At 40.9% G+C, this 18256-nt stretch overlaps 1 protein-coding gene across 2 annotated transcripts in view; it reads left to right on the top strand.

Annotated features, from left to right (window-relative positions):
* The first annotated feature begins 619 nt into the window (after nucleotides 1-619).
* LOC140504922 (ecto-ADP-ribosyltransferase 5-like) overlaps nucleotides 620-18256 on the top strand; it is a 31108-nt gene continuing 13471 nt past the window's right edge. For both annotated transcript variants that reach the window (XM_072610340.1, XM_072610339.1), the window contains exons 1-2: nucleotides 620-674; nucleotides 16448-16570. In XM_072610340.1, the coding sequence (XP_072466441.1) occupies nucleotides 16496-16570 (75 nt within the window). In that variant the 5' untranslated portion in view covers nucleotides 620-674; nucleotides 16448-16495. The remainder of the gene's footprint in view (nucleotides 675-16447; nucleotides 16571-18256) is intronic.

The following is an 18256-nucleotide window of genomic DNA, read 5'->3' as shown; positions in this document are numbered from 1 at the left end:
CTTCTGTCCTTTATATTGAGACTCAACTGCTTCTGTTCACTTGAGGGTAGTACTGATTGAAGGAGACTTGCCAGATGTCAACCTCTGAGGGAGATACATGACCTTGGTTGAGCAGAGAGAGAACCATATTTGTTGGGAGTTTGGTATGAAATTAGTTTATTGGAACCTCTAAGACACAAGGGTCACAATGGATACTAATCTTCCTGATTTCAAATCCAGCCGCAGTTGCTGAATAGCTGTGTGACCCTGAGCAAATCACTTAACCCTGTTTACCTCAGTTTCCTCATATGTAAAATGAGTTGGAGAAGGAAAAAGCAAACCACTCCAGTATCTCAAGAAGCCCTAAATGCGGCCATAAAGAAAATGACTCAAAAGCAAGAAGACTTATAGAAGGGCACTGTTTGCGTACTTCAATTAATCAAGTTTGATTGCAGGCATCGAGAATTGTAAGTCCAGTTTGGATTTCCATCCACTAGTTAGCATAAATAGTGGTAAATTGATTATAATCATGAACCCCCACCAAAAATAAAGGACCATAAACCACAGACAGCTGTGCCACAAGTGAAACTAAAAACATGCATTACTAAAAAAAAGTCCAAATGTCAATGCATTCTCACTCGAGCTGGAGCCAAGCAAGACAACTGAGTCTACACGGGATCCTTTCTCAAAAACAGGTACGTTACAAAGAATGTGGATCTTCTCCTAAGAATAGGTTGGTGCTTTGGAAAGGCAGGAGGGTGGGAATTTTCACAAACTCTTTCTTTTTCTTGACATCACTTTCCTTTCAGTCTCCGTTCAGTCATTTTTCACTCTTCAGTCTGCTTCCTTGCTGGAGTCTCTGCCTCCTACCTGGCTCTCTAGCTCCCACGCAGAGGACCCTGGGCTCATAATGGGTGAGAATTCCCCATATCTAGTCTGACCTAGACCCACCATGTGACGATCTGATCATCTTCATGCTGTGCACCCCCTTTTCACTCTCCCATCTCACCATCCCACTTTCCACTTCCAGCACTGGGGATAATAATATATTAACACTGCAATTCCCAGAATAGATTTAGCAATCCATTGCCAACATGGCTCTATTCACCATCCCCATGACTCTCCAGACAAAAATACCATTACTTGACCACCCCTCACCTATATATGTTGTCTTCTTCTATTAGAATGTAAACTCCTGGAGAGCAGGAACTATTCTGCTTTTTTATTTGTATCCTCGGTATTTAGCACCACGTCTAGAATGTAGTAAGGTCTTAAAGTTTTTTTTAATTTTTTAATTTATTTTTAATTTAATAAACTTTTAATTTCTTTCGCTTGTGATATCTTTCTCTCTCTTTCCTTCCTTCTTTTCTTCCTTTCCTCTTTCCTTCCTTCTCTCTCTCTCTCTTTGTCTTCCTTTCTCCCCATAATACTGAATCATGGCTTCCTCAACATGACTCATATCATCTTCTTCGTTGACATTTTCATAGCCTCCACTCATTTAAAACCCTCCATCCCATGGCTTCACCCTATTTTCCAGTAGTACTTTGTTATTAACCATATGAACTTACTAGCTGTTCTCTCAACTGCTCATTCCGTCTCTTATCTCCCTTCATTTACTCAGACCACCCCTCATCACTGAAATGTTTTCTCTGCACCTCTCTAATCCTTGTCTTCATTTAAGGCTCAACTCTGGGGAAACTCTTCCTCTTCTGGGATCCTTCCCACAAGCTCCTGACCTCCTCAAATTGCTCTATATTTACTTGCCTGGATATATATTGTACCCACTAGGAGACTATCCCCAAGGGCTTCTTACTATGAGCCTTCCTGTATTTCTCTGAGTCTTTCCTGCTGGTTGCTGCTTTTTATTTTTTATGATCCACATCCATGGTTTCATCTATATGGGGAAAGCCTGTTGGAAAAACTCAGTCCACCAAACAGCAATTGTCTACAATTTCTTTTCTTCAAAGGTTGTCACAGGTAACCCCTTATCACATGACCAATGGATCAGAGGCAGAACTAAAACAAAGCTCTTGACTCCAAAGCCTGCCCTTTGTCCCCTATGCTTTTGTGCCCCAGTATAGAAGTTCCTGATCTTTTTTGTGTTGTGGGCCTCCTTAGACAGTTTGGTGGAGCCTATGGGTATCTCTTCTCAAAAGAAGGTTTTAAAATGTACAAGGCACATGGGCTTACAAAGGAACCCACTTATATTGAAATATTCAGGAAGACTGCTATCCCATGGGATCTAGCAGTGGTATATACCCAATAACTTCAGTAATTTCAAAGTAGTGATAAACATAAATGGTATTTTGAGATATCTGAAATAACTGGAACGGGATATGGAAATATCTGATTTTGATTGGTGACAACATCAGAGGTACTACTGATCCTGCCATGATTTGGTGCCTACATTCAGAAATGATGGAAATGCTAAATTTCAGTTAGACATTAGTGAAAATAAAGATGAAATCTTTTTCCCCACCCAAGTTCAATAATCCAAAAGGAGAAATCCATGGACCCATATGAAGAACCTCTGCTCTAAGAGTATTCTTTTAAAGTAATATAATATCCCACTACATCTATATACCATGATTTTTTTCATCCATTACTCAATCACAGGCAGTATAACATGACTTGTACATCGTGGGTCCTTTATAAATATTTGTTGGCTATTGAATAAAAGAATAACTGTTCTTTCTTTACTCTACAAATGATTCTCTTATGAGTTGGTCAAAGAAAAAACTCTTACTTCTTCCTCTATCCAACCCAGCTAATTGATCATTAAATATTTAATGAGTGCCTACTGTGTGCCATGATAGAGGCTGAGAATACAAAAACAAAAAATACAGTTCTTGCCCTCAAGGAACTTATATTCTATCAGAAGAAATCACATGTTTACATAGAAGTTCCATGTTTTTTCTTTGCTGTTTAGCAGCCCATGAATTGAAACAGAGAAGGTAGATGTCATCTAGACCTGGGATTTGACAAGGCCTGAGCATTGATAGGACAAGGAAGTAAAGAATTTGAGGGTAGAAGACAGTGTAGAGTTGAACTAATTAACTATAGGATCAGTACTGGGAAGTGAGGAAGGTGAAATTAGACAGGAGTGGTGATCTATTGGAGAACACTGGAGAATAGATGAACTAGGGAGCAGGGAGTTCACAATGAGGACAAAATATAGGTTTAGGAGAAGTGAGATTCAGGGAAGATGATAGAAGATAGAATTTCAGAATGGTTCATCATGGAAGTAGAATACTGTTGGGTGATGGTGAGATTAAGACTGTGACTATCCCTGCATATGACTGACAAGGAAAAAAGATGTAGGTCACAGGAGTTGAGTTGAATGAACTAAATGACCAGGGTGTTTGAGGAAACATCAACATTCATGTCAAAACCCACAAGTTACCACTAGTTGGGTTGTGGTACAAAGAAAGATTGTAAGAAAGATACTGGAGTCCTTGAGAAAGGAGGGAGAATGACCTTGTGGTTCATACATAGCATAAAAGAAGATCCAGTTTGGATAATATCCCTTGAATAGAATAGCCCACAAAGGAGGTCACTAAATTAATGATGGCAGCAGAAGAAGGAGGAGGGCTATACCTATTCTCTCTCCTAACCAAGTGCACTGGGCAACGCACTTGAGAGAGAATGTGTATTCAATCAGTGGAGAGGATGATCAAAGATGCAGTGTCTCCTGGAGGGACCCAGTTCTCCAAGGGTACCACATGATAGAAGGAGCAGAACAGGAAGAGGCCCAACATGGAAAAAAATGGAAAGAGCCAAATTGTGACTTAAGAAAGGAAGGGTGGAGGGAGATGAGAAAATAAGATGTGGTTACCCCAGTAGGGTAGGGATAGGGTGTGGCTTACATTAGATATAAGAGGTTCTGCATCAATAGGTTTAGAAGAATAACAGGGAGTTTGTTGGCCATGGATGATGCACCTTTTGACTGGGGTTCTCACTCTCAAGAGTCCTTCTAATGCCAGGGGACAGAGTCAATTCTCTTCTAAGTCTTAGGGAAGAAGGGAAATTGAAAGTAATGTTCATATCTTTTACTGTAGATGACTTCTCAGCGGCAAGAGGGCTGCTACCTGAGTCTTTCCTCCTAGGCTTAGTCCTTGAGAAGAAGGCCAGGTATTTGTAGTTTCTGTCCTAGAGATAATAGCCCAGATGCATGGACTTTAATCTTAGAGGTATCTGTGGGTCAAGTCCTAAACTGGGACTTGGAGGTAAGAGGTGAGGTAAGTTAAGTCACAAGTGATATTTTGGTCTTGGGCTGGGTCTAGTCCAATTAACCAAGGCTTTACTCAGGGTCCCATAAGATGGTAAAAGAGAACTGAGTTTTCTGTTGAAACAATGAGGCTGGGCAGAGTAGCAGAAGACCCCAGAGTGATAGGTTGTAGGGGAGGAGGATAAGGGAATCTCTAATAGTACCTGATAATATCTCCTCCAGTTTTGCTGATGATGAACAAGCTTACCTGCCTGTAGGGGCAGCTAAGTGGGACAGTGTACTGGGCCTGCAATCACAAGACTTATCTTCCAGGGTTCAAATCTGGCCTCAGACACTTACTAGCTGGATGACCCTATGCAAGTCATTTAACCTTGTTGAAGCTCAATTCCATGTGGACAGTCTCCGGCGGGTAAAGGTGGGAACTTCTAAATCTTAGAGTTCTCACGAGGCCCCCCATAATACAATAGGGAATCAAGGAGGAGACCGAGCTATCTCGTGTATTTCCGCCTCTTCCCGTGAGATACGTGATGGGAGGAGCATCCCCGCTCTCGAGGCTGTCCCGGATCTGGGCACACCTATTGTTACCTAACAGGCTCAGTATTGACGTGTAAACTATGTGACAGCAGAGCTTAAGTAGGGTCAGGAAAGCCTGAAAGCTCTCTTGGGCAGAGGGGCCACGTGTGTGGACAGAAGGCTTCCCTTTCCTCTTTCCTTTCTCCCCTCCTCCTCTCTCCCCACTTCTACTTCTGTTTCCAATCTCTTATTGTAAGATCTTTGCCTCCTTGGGAGATCTTTCTCTCTCCCTCCTAAGGAAGAATTTCCCCTGCACTTGTAACCAGGACCCTGAATAAAGCTTAACCCTTGTTCGACTCTGAGAGGTCTCTTCTCTCATACGAGCACCCGGCTTGGCCAGCTGAAGACCGAGAGGTAAGGTAAGAAGACTCGGGTAGCCCACAGGCCTCTAGGCCTGGCAGGAATCTCTAATAGTACCTGATAATATCTCCTCCAGTTTTGCTGACAATGAACAAGCTTACCTGCCTGTAGGGGCAGCTAAGTGGGACAGTATACTGGGCCTGCAATCACAAGACTTATCTTCCAGGGTTCAAATCTGGCCTCAGACACTTACTAGCTGGATGACCCTATGCAAGTCATTTAACCTTGTTTACCTTAGTTTCCTTATCTGTAAAGTGAGCTGGAAAAGGAAATGGCAAACCACTCCATTATCTTTGCCAGAAAAACCCCAAATGGGGTCATAAAGAGTCAGACATGACTGAAAATTGACTCAGCAACAAAAATCTGCCTGTAACCTCAAAGATGATTGTACTGGCTTATACTTGAAGAGTCCTGCCCTGATGGAGGTTCAGGTTTTTTTGTAAAGAACTCCCCCATTCCTCCCTTCCCTGTATCTTTGTTTGAGGGGCTTTCTTCTGAGGAGCCCTATTCCACAAAACATTAATTCATGAAGCACGATATGGTTAAAAAACAAAGGGCAGGGTGCTGGGGAGGAATCCTCTGGGTCCAGAGTCATAGGACCCAGGCTAAAATTACACATGGTCATTCAGTACAGGCACATTCTTCAATCACACATATCATCCCTCTGGAGTTCAGACACACTGTTCCTCAGCTGCCCCTTGTTCTAGAAGTCCCTGGGGATACAAAGTCTTGTCTTCCCAGGGTGAATCACAGTACAAAACAGTACGTCAAATGCCCAGAGACGAAAGTTCCTAAAGTGGCTACTTTCCCTTGATGGAACCACCACAACATATCATGAAACCACAACAAGCTCTAACAAACAAATTCTTTCTTGAGAATTCTTATTCCCATCTTTATTTCTTCTTTTAGTCAGTCAATTAGTGTTTATTAAGTACCTACTATGTGCCAGACACTTTCTTAGCCTTAGGCAAAAGAAAAAGGTCCATGTTTTCAAAGAGCTCATAGTGTAAAGGGACAGATAACATGCAAGTGACTACATATGAGCAGGCTATATAGCAGATAAACTGTATAATATAATATCAGTAGGGATGCTATCAAAAGGAACGGATTAAGATTCAGGGAGACTGAGAAAGAGTTCTGTGCAGAAAGTGGGAAGCCATGTTGGGGTATCGGTCAGCTCAGTGAAGAGCCCCCCGACCAGCGGGACGTCTCGATTCTCAGGCTCGCAGTGATGAGGCGGGAGACAGAGATGATGCAAGCTCCGTTTATTATTGGCAAGTACAAGCCTTATATGTTGTGCAGCCATAAGTTCCATACTGGTGGCAAGCTCCTGCTGGGATTACTTTCACCAACCCTCTTTCATTAACAAACCCCTGTCCCAACGACTGCCTCAGGACGTTTGTCAAATACGAGGATGTTTACCTAAGACCCGAAAGACTTGGGGCTATCGTATGAGATCCCGGAGGGCCGAACCAACAATCTTTGTTCCATTTGCACAATAGAGTGGGCTTATCAGGCCATCACGTGTTAAACTGTTGTGGCCCTCTATGGTTCCCTACAAAGCAGAGAAGAAAAAAGGAGAATACTCCAGACCCGGGGCATGGCAAGCACAAAAGCTCTGAGTCTGGAGATGGTGGGTCCTGTGTGAGGGGTAATAAGGATGCCAGCAGCACTGGATCACAGAGTATATGAAAGGGAGTAAGATAGAAAAAGACTGGAAAGGTAGAAAGAGTTCAGGTTATGAGGGGCTTTGGAAGCCAAGTGGAGAATTTTCGATTTGATCCTAGAGGTCATAAGGAAGTGCTGAAATTCTTCTGCACCCCTCCAAATGAGGAGTCTTGTCATTGTGCCATTGTCATTTCTGGGCCTTCTGTGCGGTTACCGCAGTAGCTTGTTTTTATTCTATTTGGTGCATATCCTGCTCTTTTGAAATGCTGTGGGGCAGAGGGGCATGCTAGGCTTAGAGCACATTTTCATTTCATCATTTTTCTGGAAGTCCCCCTCGTTCTTTCTAGTTCCTTTTTCTTTTAAGAGTGCCTTAGGCTCGTTTGAGGTATCGTTCTCTGTACATGATTCCCTCTGGAAAATAGGCCCTGAAGAACTCCGATGATGAAGGTGATTCCCTAGCCATCTTATGTATCTCAGTTTGTGATCAGATGACCTGGGGATTTGGAAAATAAAATGCCAAAGAATATTTGATCCAAACCTTCCTCAAAGTAACTTTGCCTGGTGAGTGTAGGGTTGCCAGACTCCATGAAAGTGCTTCTCCAGCTTGCAGCTCTCTTCCTCTCACTCTGACGAAAGTTGACCCTAATAGTTGACCTCAACAGTTCCTTTTAACATAAATAGAAACCACTCTTTCTCTCCAGGAATCAGAGTCCACAAAAGGCTGGACCTTCCTTCTGTAAGAAGCTCTGGCTGGGAAAGGAACTGGGAAGGGCAAGGTCAGAGGAATCAAATAGAGCCAGGCAAATCTTCTTGTAGTGATTATAGTATGAGATTGAGAGGGCCTTTCCCAGGGTGGTGATTATGGCACTGGAGAAGATGAAAGTATTATGTGAATTTATGGTTGGAACTTGAAGAGGATTTGGTGACTAATTTGACAAAGGGAATAGAAAAAGCAGAATCAAATCTAGATTTTGAAGCAGGGGAACTCAGAAGACTGACACTAATTGAAATCAAAAGAGGAATGAGTTCAAGGAAAACTTTGTAATGGTCTCTGAATCAGAATTCAGAAGATATGAGTTCTAGTGCTGACCTTGCCACTTTTAGTTTTGTGCCCTTGTTCTCTTGTAAAATCTGGAAAAGAAGGCTGAGTGAACCTAAGGTTAGTCATCCTTCCTATGGATGAACTCCTGAGAGAAAAACGGTCTGGTATCAGCCCTTAGCACAGTTTCACATAAAGTAGGTGCTCAATGAATGCTTATTGACTGACTGACTGACTGACTGTTCCCAGCAGGGTCCTTAAGACCATGACCAGCCATTGTAGACTCTGGTCTTCTAGGTGAACAACCAGATGCCTGAGGGTCTGATTGCAGAGGTAAGTGGTTAAGCGTACCTCTATGAGCCATTATTCATAAAATGTACAGATTGGATTTAATGGTCTTTCAGGACCTTATAACTCTGACATTCAATGAAATTAGACAAAAAGGTACAAGTAGAAAAATTTTGATTCAATCCAGCAAGCATTTTTAAATACCTACTATGTGTGAAGCTCTGTACTGAATTCTGGGCTCACAGACTCTAAAATAAAATCATACTTGCCCTTGCAGAATTCAACATGTAGACAGCAAAGTAAATATTTAAAATAAATACAAAATAATTTCAAGGAAAAGAACACTGATGAGGGAACTTGAAGGGAGAAGAGGTCAGAAATGGCTTCTTAAAGGAAATGATCAGTGAACACTTTGAAAAGAATCCAGAATCCTAAAAGGAAGAGGAGAGGAAGGGAAGCATTCCAAAGATGGAGGGAAGGAGGAAGAGGGATTAGAAAGCTTTTGCTAAGGCTTGGGAGCAGGAGAAGGAATGGCCTATATAAGGTGGGAGTATAATTAAAACTTCCTTTTCAGTTTCTCTGGGAATATTAAGATATAAACATTTCTTTAGTCTAAGAAACCTTGCCAGACTTTTCCCCTTAGGAAAACTGGTCAAACGAAAGCTGAGCCCTTTCTTAGGGAAAAGGATAATGAGTAATAACTAACTGTCTTGATAAGAACATGGCTTCCACATCCTCTTAACATGGTGGGGGCCAAGACTCACCCAAAGACCGTGTGCTCTTTCTCACACCAGTTTGTGGGCAAGGTGGACAAATGTGAATTTTGTCAGTTTGGGGAAAACAGCTTGTCCCCAAATAAAGTAACCTCTAAGACCAAAGAAGCAGAACTATGGGTTTAGACTTCCCTCCTTACTGGCAACTACAGGATGAACAAAAGTGATTCTTTGCAAAATGAGGTTTCCACTATCTTAGAGATTGACTAATACAAGAAATGTTGACCAGACTAACCACAGAGAATGCATTTAACACTAGAACAAATTTACCTTTTAGGAACTCATGACCTCGAGGCTTTCACACTTCACCATGCCTTTTCTGCCAAAGAATGCCACTGATTGCCCACATACCCTAAATGAGGCTAAAAACTAAATGGAAGCTGCTACCAGGAGGCAGTCATCTTCTTTACTACATTAATGAATTTCTTTTTCTTTCAGTTGCTACTCTCCCCCAGCCAAGTCTTGCAAACATGATGGTGGGTGAGATGTTCCCTGGGCTCTCAAGGAACCCATGCTGGGAATCTCCTACAACAATTTGGTAGCAGCAGTGGGGATAATTCGAGCTTCTTGGGAAAGTGACTGACTTCACTGCACCCAAGGAAGCTAGAGGGTACACAAGGTAACATTTTGACCAAGTGGCTTCCTAAGATGATTGGTCCTATTTCAAAAGGACAACAGGGGTCTTTTTCCCTTTAAAGTTATCTGCAAGAAGCCAAACTGAAACAAAAGCTGACTCTTGTTGGCATACAGCTGAATGTCCTTCTATCATTTTAGAGAAGTCATGGGGAAATTCTTGGTCTTGTAAACCATGGCCCAAGGCTAAGACTACCTAGCATCTTCACCACTACACTAATCTTAATCTGGGGAACATAGTAGGTGCAAGCAATGTTTGTTGCTTGATTGATAGTAATGTGAACAGATGACCAATCAGTGGTGATTAAAAAGCTGAAAGCTCAGAAGAGGAGACTAACTCCACAAATGTTTCTTTTCAAGGCAGCTAGATGGCACAACGCATAGAAGAACTCCAGGCCTGGAGTTGGGAAAATCTGAGTTCAGAAAATGCTTCAGACACTTATGATCTGTGTAACCCTGGGCAAGTCACTAAACCTCTGGGAGAGGGGGGTTGCCTCAGTTTCCTCAACGATAAAATGGGCATAATAATAACACCTTCTTCCCAGGACTGTTATAAGGATCAAATGAGATAATAATCACTGAAGTGCTTAACACCATGTTGGGCACATAGTAAGCACTATTTAACTTAGTTATTATTCTATAACTTGAGGGGAAGCCTATGGAAAGATGCTGCTGTTTTGTCCTTAAGACAGGTCACTGTAGTACAGTCACTGGGGCAGCGACTCTGATAAAAGCCTGAACATAAACTGAATCATAGGAATACTACCGAGTAGCCAAATTGTTTTAAGGATGAACAAAATAAGGAACATTCCCAGGACTCCTTTAGCAAAAGTTATTTTAGAATTTTAAGCTGGCCAGGAAGACTACTTAAAGAATTTTCCTTCAAGGAGCTCAATTTTTCCCCCACAGATCTTTAAGTTAAAGAAATTAATTCTATGCTCTCTCATCTAAATGTTTGTAGTGCCCCTTGAAATGGGAGTTTAGAACCGAAGTGTAATGGGAGAAAAACCCTTATTGAATTTGAGAGAATTAAGGAAGTGTCACAAGAAATGTATGTTAGTTTTAGTGAGCTCTCATAAATGAGAGGATAGGAAACCAGAAAGTCTGATAGGCATAGACAACTGTTAACGCTGCTCAGAAAACAGCCTATCTCTTCCACAGGAAGTTGAGGTTTAGTTCTATTTTCTCATGACTGTTGTTGTTCAGTCATGTTGGACTCTTGTGACCTCTTTTGGGGTTTTCTTGGCAAGCATACCAGAATGATTTAGCCATTTCCTCCTGCAGTTCATTTTACAGATGAGGAACTGTGGTAAACAGGGTTAAGTGACTTGCCCAGGATCTCAACTAGTTAAGTGTCTGCGGTCAGACCTTTTTTTCCTGACCTTAGGTCCAGTGCTCTATCCACTGGGCCACTTAGCTGATTATCTTCAAGTCAGGGATAGGGAACCTTGGGCCTTAAGGCCACATGTGGTCTTCTAGATCCTTAAAGTGCAGCTTTTTGATTGAATTCAAATTTTACAGAATAAATTCTCTTATTTAAAATTGTTTATTTAAAAATTGTTTTGCAAAATTTGGATTCAGTCGAAAGGTCACACTTAAAGACAGGTAACCACTTGATAACCTGCCACAAGTGCTGCTGATTTGTGGGATGCTTTGGTATCATTAAGAGTTTAGCTCCTCTTTGGTTCTAGTACTTGATTTTAGAACTTCGGGTTAATACTTATTAGAGACTTTTCTAGAAAGCAGAGAGCTCTTCTGGTTAAAGACTATCTGAAGTATTCAAATGAGTCAAGAGTAACTTGGTGTTTGGTGAAGGTACAAGGGACCTTGAGGACTCTCACTGTGAGAAGAAGCTCTGTGAGAACTTGCCAGCTGCTCTAAATTTTCTACCCTGGTAAGATCATAAAACTTTAGCAGCTCATGAAAAAAGATGCTATAGGGTAGTTTATGTAAATGAGACCCATGTGCATTCTGCTGTTTGTCTTTCTTTCTCAAAGAGTACCATGACATCAGGAAGGTGATGCCATGACTTGCAAGTGAATTGGATTGAAGTGAGGAAGGGCAGTGCAAAGTCATCAGCCTCACTTTCTCCTCTAGAGACTAGAGATAACTAGGACACTGCCAGAGAAGCTAAGGCTCCCTTTCCCCCAACACAAACACACAAGCAGTCACAAACAAATGGGCATGTAGTTCTGATGTTTTCATATGTGGCATGGAAATTAGTTATATTGTAAATTGTCTCACCACTGATTGTTATGGACTCTATGGTAACTCACTGGAAATACTGTGACTCAATGGGTATATATATCAGGGTTACAGCTTTGAAGTAACTTTGGATCAGTACTCAAAAGTTTAAAACATTCCCCTTTTGCCCTAGGGATCACTGTACAGTGCATTGAACTAGATTATCTGGTTCATCAATAACCAGGACCTTAATGATGTGAAAGCAATCACTCTATGTGGAATATCCTGAAATGTGACTTTTTTCAGATATCTGAGATTTATTTTATTGTCATTTGTCTCTTGGATACTATTTAAGAATTTTTAAATGTATTGTTTATTTATTAAAATTCTTGTCTTCTTAAATTTTAAGTTCTAAACTTTCCCTTTCCTTCCAAACCTCCCCCAAACCACTGAAAAAACAAGCAATGTATCAGTTACATAAGAAATCATGAAAAATATATTTCCATATTAGTCACATCAATTTGCATTCAGAGTTCATCAGTTCTTTCTCTGGAGGTAGATAGTATTTTTCCTTCATGAGTTCTTTAGAATTTACCTGGTTCATTATATCAATCAAAGTAGCCAAATCTTACACAGTTGACCATCACTACAACATTTCTGTTACTGTGCACAAAGATCTCCCAGCTTTTCTCACTTCATTTTGCATTAGTTCATGTCTTGCCATGATTTTCTTAAACCATCCCCCTTGTCATTTCTTATAGCACAACAGTACTCCATCACAATTACATGCTACAACTTGCTCAGCCATTCCCAATTGATGAATATTCCCTCAATTTCCCATTCCAATTTTTCATCACAAAAAGAGCTGCCACAAATATTTTTGCACAAACATAGGTCCTTTTCCTTTTCCTTTGATCTCTTTGGTGTATAGACCTATTAGATATATTACTCGGTCAAAGGATGTGCATAGTTTTATAGCCCTCTGGTCGTGGTTCTAAATTTTTCTCCAGAATGGTTGGATTCGTTTACAACTTTACCAACAATTTGTTAGTGTACCTATTTTCCCTTTTCCCCTCCAGCATTTCTCATTTCTAATAGGTGCAAAGTGGTACTTCAGAATTATTTTAATTTGCATTTCTCTAACCAATAAGGACTTAGAGTATTTTTATATGACTATAGATGGCTTGAATTCTTCTGAAAATTGCCTGTTCATATCCTTTGACCATTTATCTTTTGGGGAATAGGGAGCCCTTTATTTTAACAAAGCCTCCTCACTGTCTCAGGCAGGGGCTGCCATGGGGCTGAAGTTTGTGCCATCTCTACTTAACACATGAAGAAGCAATCAGATCTTTATTGAGCCTTTTTTAAAATATCTGAATTTATCCGTCCCTGTCCTTGGTCTTCAACTAGGAAGCCATTCCCTTGTAATAAAGATTACAAATGAGAGAGAAAAAGCAATTTGGAGGAACTAAAAATATATTTACCATGTTTGACAGTGTTCTGGACCCAATATCCCATACACATAACCCCCTCACCTCCCACCCCTGCAGGAAAATGGGGGGGAAGCATTTTTAAACTTTCCTTTTATGCCAAGTTTGGTCAATTACACAACATTCACTTTTGTTTTTTCTTCCTGTTTACATTGGTGTGGTCATTGTGATTGTGTAAATTGCTTTCCTGGTTCTGTTTGCTATACTCTGCACTAATACATAGAGGTCTTCCTGTGGCTTGAACTCTTCCTGTTTCTCAGGAACGGTGATTTGTTCAGCTGTTCCCCAATCAAGGGCACATAGTTTGTTTCTAGTTCTTTGTTACCACAAAAATGTGATGGGCACAAGCCCAAGCCAAGATCTTTTTCACTTAGATCGGGAGGGCTTTTGTCACATTCATCTGAAGGGCCCTGGAAAGTCAGGCCTTGAGGGGAACCCCTTGGATTCCCCTTCCATTTCTCCCAGGCCAGATACTCCCTATCTCATCACCATTTAAAATTTTCTTCCTTTAATCCAAGCATCCTTTTGAAGTCCAAGTTCCCCAGCCTGGATTTTGGATTGTGGATTATCTGGGCTACCTATCAGCCAGTCCCATCAGGATTCTGCCTGGGTTTAATCTATAGAGACCATCCCTGGGACCCCAGACTACTTGGCGACACCTGGATTCTTCCCTCAGTCTTTTCGTATTTAAGTTCCATCTTGCCTCCATGAAGGCACTCAGGTTTAATCCAGCTCAGACTCTGTCTAGGTGAGATTCTATCTGGCCTGCTTGTCAATACGAATGTTACAAAAGGTTAGGCTCCTTAAGCGTCAACCCAATATGGTGAATCTTTGATTAACTTTGTTTTCTTTGACTTTAAGAAGGCTTATGTTGAATTCATTCAAGCAGGACCCAGAGTGTTGGTATTTCGGGGTCCCCAGCAACCCAGATCTCAACAAGTACTGTTATGAATATTTTGCTATATAGACAATATCAGCAAATAATGAACATTTAACTAAATAATAAACATCTCCTATATGCCAGTCACTGAACTAAGCTCTGAGGATACAAAAAAAAAAAAAAAAAAAGAGGCAAAAGATAAGTCCCTGCCCTCAAAGAGCTCACAATCTAATGAGATGACAAAAAGTAAGCAAACAAACTACATACAGGATGAGCAGAAAATACTTCATAGAGGGAAGGCACTATAATTCAGAGGTATTGAAAAGGCTTCCTGTAGAAGATGGGATTTTTGTTGAGACTTAAAAGAAGCCAGTGAAGCCAATAGGAAGAGCCTTCCAGCAAGGGAAAATGCCCAAACTAAGATTATTTTTTTTCAGTTTCTAATCACAAAATTTTTTTAACTTGCTGAAAGCTTTTGGAAAGACTTTGTATATGCTTAATAAGCACTAAAAATAAATATTTTTATGAATTGTTATTTATTCGTAACATTGATATTACTGGACAATCTGTGAACAGTGGTCCAGGACAGAGCCCTTTGACTCACAATTACTAGGAAAAAGCTGCTTGCTAAGAGTAGGTGACTTCTTGAAACAGAGAGCTAAACCCAACAGCAGGCATTGGGAGATGCACTTTCTGTGGGAACAAACAACTGATCTTTAGCAACTCCTGTGACTACCACCCCTCACTCATTCCAAAGCTTATACATTTGCCCATTTCTTTTCTGCCAAAGATTGCTGTTGATTGACTGTATATGCTAAGAGAGCCTGAAAAGTTATCAGAATCCAATCTTTATCCTAAGAAAGTGAAGTTGCTTCCAGGAAGCAACTGCCTTCCTTATCTAATGAAGCAAGCATAATTCCAGAGGACTGATGATGAGACATGCTTCCCAGATATTGACAGACAGATAATGGACTCAAGATACACTATTAGGCATACATTTGTGGACATAGTCAATGTGGAATTTATTTTGCTTGACCATGAGTATTTGTTACAAGAGCTTTGTTGTTGTTTTCTCACATGTGTGGGAGAAGTGGGAGAATAAACATGGATAGGCAGAGGTTAGCAAAACAAAAAACAAAAAAAGAGAAGAGTCATTGAGATATCTTTACTGTTTAAAATGCGGAGAAGAGAATAGAAGGATAGCCCAAAAGAAGCATAGATGAGTAGGAAGGCTTTGAGAGTTACAGGTGTTCTACGGTCTAGTGACACTGCCATCCTGGCTATTCTTTGTCCAAAGACACTCCAACTCCCACCTTCCTGAATTTTCATTGGCTGTCCCTTATGAATGGAATGCGGTCCCTCTTTTTCTCCATCTCCTGGCTTCCCTGGCTTCCTTTAAGTCTAAGCTGAAATTCAGAAGAACTCTTTTCAAATTCCCTTGTTGTTGTTCAGTTGTTCAGCAGTGCCTGACATGTGTCTTACTTGTTTTCCTAGCAAAGATACTGGAGTCATTTGCAAGTTCCTTCTCCAGCATCCCCATTTTACAGATGATGAATTGAGGCAAATAGGGGTTAAGTGACTCGTCCAGGATTACAAAGCCAGTAGATGTCTGGGCCCAGGTTTGAGTTCAAATCTTCCTGACTTCAGGAAAAACTTAAAAGTACTGATCTCTGCAATGAGTAACCCTGAAGGTTATTCTAAGATAATGAGTTACCTAAGATCAGCGAAGACTTTCATTCTTGATAATCACGTTTTGGTCTTGTAGACCTGACGGTGCATGAGAGTTTCCCTGGGCTATCAAAAAACACAGGCTAGAAAATTCCCACAACACAAGATAGAGATCATGGTCACAGAAAGGAAGCCCTTTCAAATCTTGAGGGAAAGGAAGGAAGGAGCTGAGTAATGACTATTGCTTTGAAATGTTAATCTATAAGAAAGTTTTAACATATGATATAAATGTTTCCTTATGCAAGATTCCTATAAATGTTACCCCAAATTGTCTTAGGGGACAAACATGTCCTGGAGCATGGGGGAATGACGTTATTTTTGCCATCTCTCTCTGAACTAGAAACAACTTGGATTTAAATGATGTTAAACAAAATTCTTTCTGGCAGTAAGCTTGTTTCTTGTTCCTAAAATGCAGAGTATAGTGTTAATATTTTTTTTCCTTAACAATAGGGAATGGCAAATTGGCCAGGTTGACTGAAGCAGAGAGAAAACGAGGGGAAGTAATGTAAAATCAAGAATTTATATTGTAGCTAGATTATGAAGGCTTTTAACTGCAAAGGAGTTTGTATTTTGTCTCATAAGCAGAAATAATAGACTTCTTATTTGTTTGTGTTTCAATTACAGGGACAAGATCAGGAGAAAGGAAGAAAGCCCGGGCAAGGAGATCTTGAAATGAATTGCAAAGGGATAATCATCGCCACAGCTATAGTTGTGATCATTAGGATCATTGCTATAGTTACATGTGAAGTAAGTGGTCCATGTTATCCATAGACACTCAGTTTCAGGTGTCAGAGGTGATCCTCACAGGACCAGAAATTCAAACCAAGGCAACTTGGGAGCCAGGATTGAAGGCTGGCTGGTGTGGCCAGACAGGTTGACATGGAAGCCCTGAGAAGGCAAGGTGCCTGGGACTTGAACCCCAGGTGGGTTTTGAACTTGGAACTGGAACTGGGCTCTAAAGACCCTGAGCTAAGCACCTGAAACTGAGGACAAATAGCACAAAGAAGGAACGACTTCCCACTTCCCCCCACCCCATGCCCATGTCTCCAAGCCAGGTAAAAGAGGAAGAACTGGAGAAGGGCAAGAACTTTCCCCTTATCACCGATTCAGTTCCCAGTGACCACACTGGGCTAAGCAGCTATATACACTGCCAAAAAGATGGCAGAAAGAGAGAAACTAACTCTGTCTCATCAGTTTTAAAGATGCAGGAATTTCATCAAAGGAGTTTATCCTACCCACATAATAGGAATGGAGCAGATTATAGTCCAGACAAACTAGGTATGCTCAAAAGCTGGTTTTACAAACACACACACACACACACACACACACACACACACACACACACACACACACACACACACACATACACACACACATTCTGGGTCATATCTTTGACACCCTCTAATATGGTGGGTCTAGAACATTCTTCTGTTCTCCCTTCTGCTCTCTTACCTCACCTCACCTATCTCAAAGCCTCTCTAACTTCCTTCTAAGCGCAAGTCAGGTGCCACCTCCTGGTCATTCCGGAAGCCTTGATTGTTACAGCTCTTTCCCTACTGAAATTACTTTGTATCTAGACTGTGTATATTTTGTATAAACTAATCTCTGTATAGGTACTGGTGGAATTCCGTTGCTTCTAGGATAAAATATAGTCAATATTTAAGGTTCTCCCCAGTCTGGGTCCCACATGGGTTTTCTGAGAAAAAGAGTGACAACTCTTTGGTTCATCCATATGATATAATGATTCCAAATGCATCAGACCATGTCCTCATCTCAACAGATCTAGTCCTCATCTCTCCACCTTATCCTCAAGGGTACTAGGAGAGATCTTGTCAAATACCTTATGGGAATACACATCTGCCGAGCATGTAGAATTTCTTTGAGGCATTAATCTGTTCAGAGGGTCAATATATTTAGAGCTGGGAGTAGAGGGATCATTCAGTCTGACCCTTCCTCGTTTTACATCTGAGGAAAGAGTCTTGGAAATATTAAGTGACATGCTGAAAGTTGCACAGGTATTAAGTGACAGAGGTGGGATTCAAGGTTCAAATTCAGGCCCAGCACTCCAATTTCAATGTCCTTTCCACTGCTCCAATCACATAAATTCATCAAAAAATGAAATGATGGTAGTTTAGTCTGTTGAAGCATCATAGTTTAAAGGTCACTGAGTCCAACCCCTTCATTAATCATTTTTTAGCCTGAACTTAAGAAACACCAGAAAGAATTGGCATTTGCACATACATAGCAGAAAGGGGGAGAGGGGGGAAGGATTGTACTTGAAACGACAGGTCTCTAATATGCATAGTTTGATTTTATTTTTAAGTACATAAGTCTATTTAAGTATATTAAGCATATGAGTTCAACCTGTAGCTCTCAAAGCTTTCCTATTGCCTGTGCTTCTTTTTGACTGTCCTTCTATTTATTTCTGTACAA

Source organism: Notamacropus eugenii, chromosome 5, assembly GCF_028372415.1.
Source record: "Notamacropus eugenii isolate mMacEug1 chromosome 5, mMacEug1.pri_v2, whole genome shotgun sequence".
In the NCBI taxonomy this organism is placed as follows: domain Eukaryota; kingdom Metazoa; phylum Chordata; class Mammalia; order Diprotodontia; family Macropodidae; genus Notamacropus; species Notamacropus eugenii.
The sequence above is the reverse complement of the archived record's forward strand: the minus strand, read 5'-3'. Positions and strand labels throughout refer to the sequence as shown.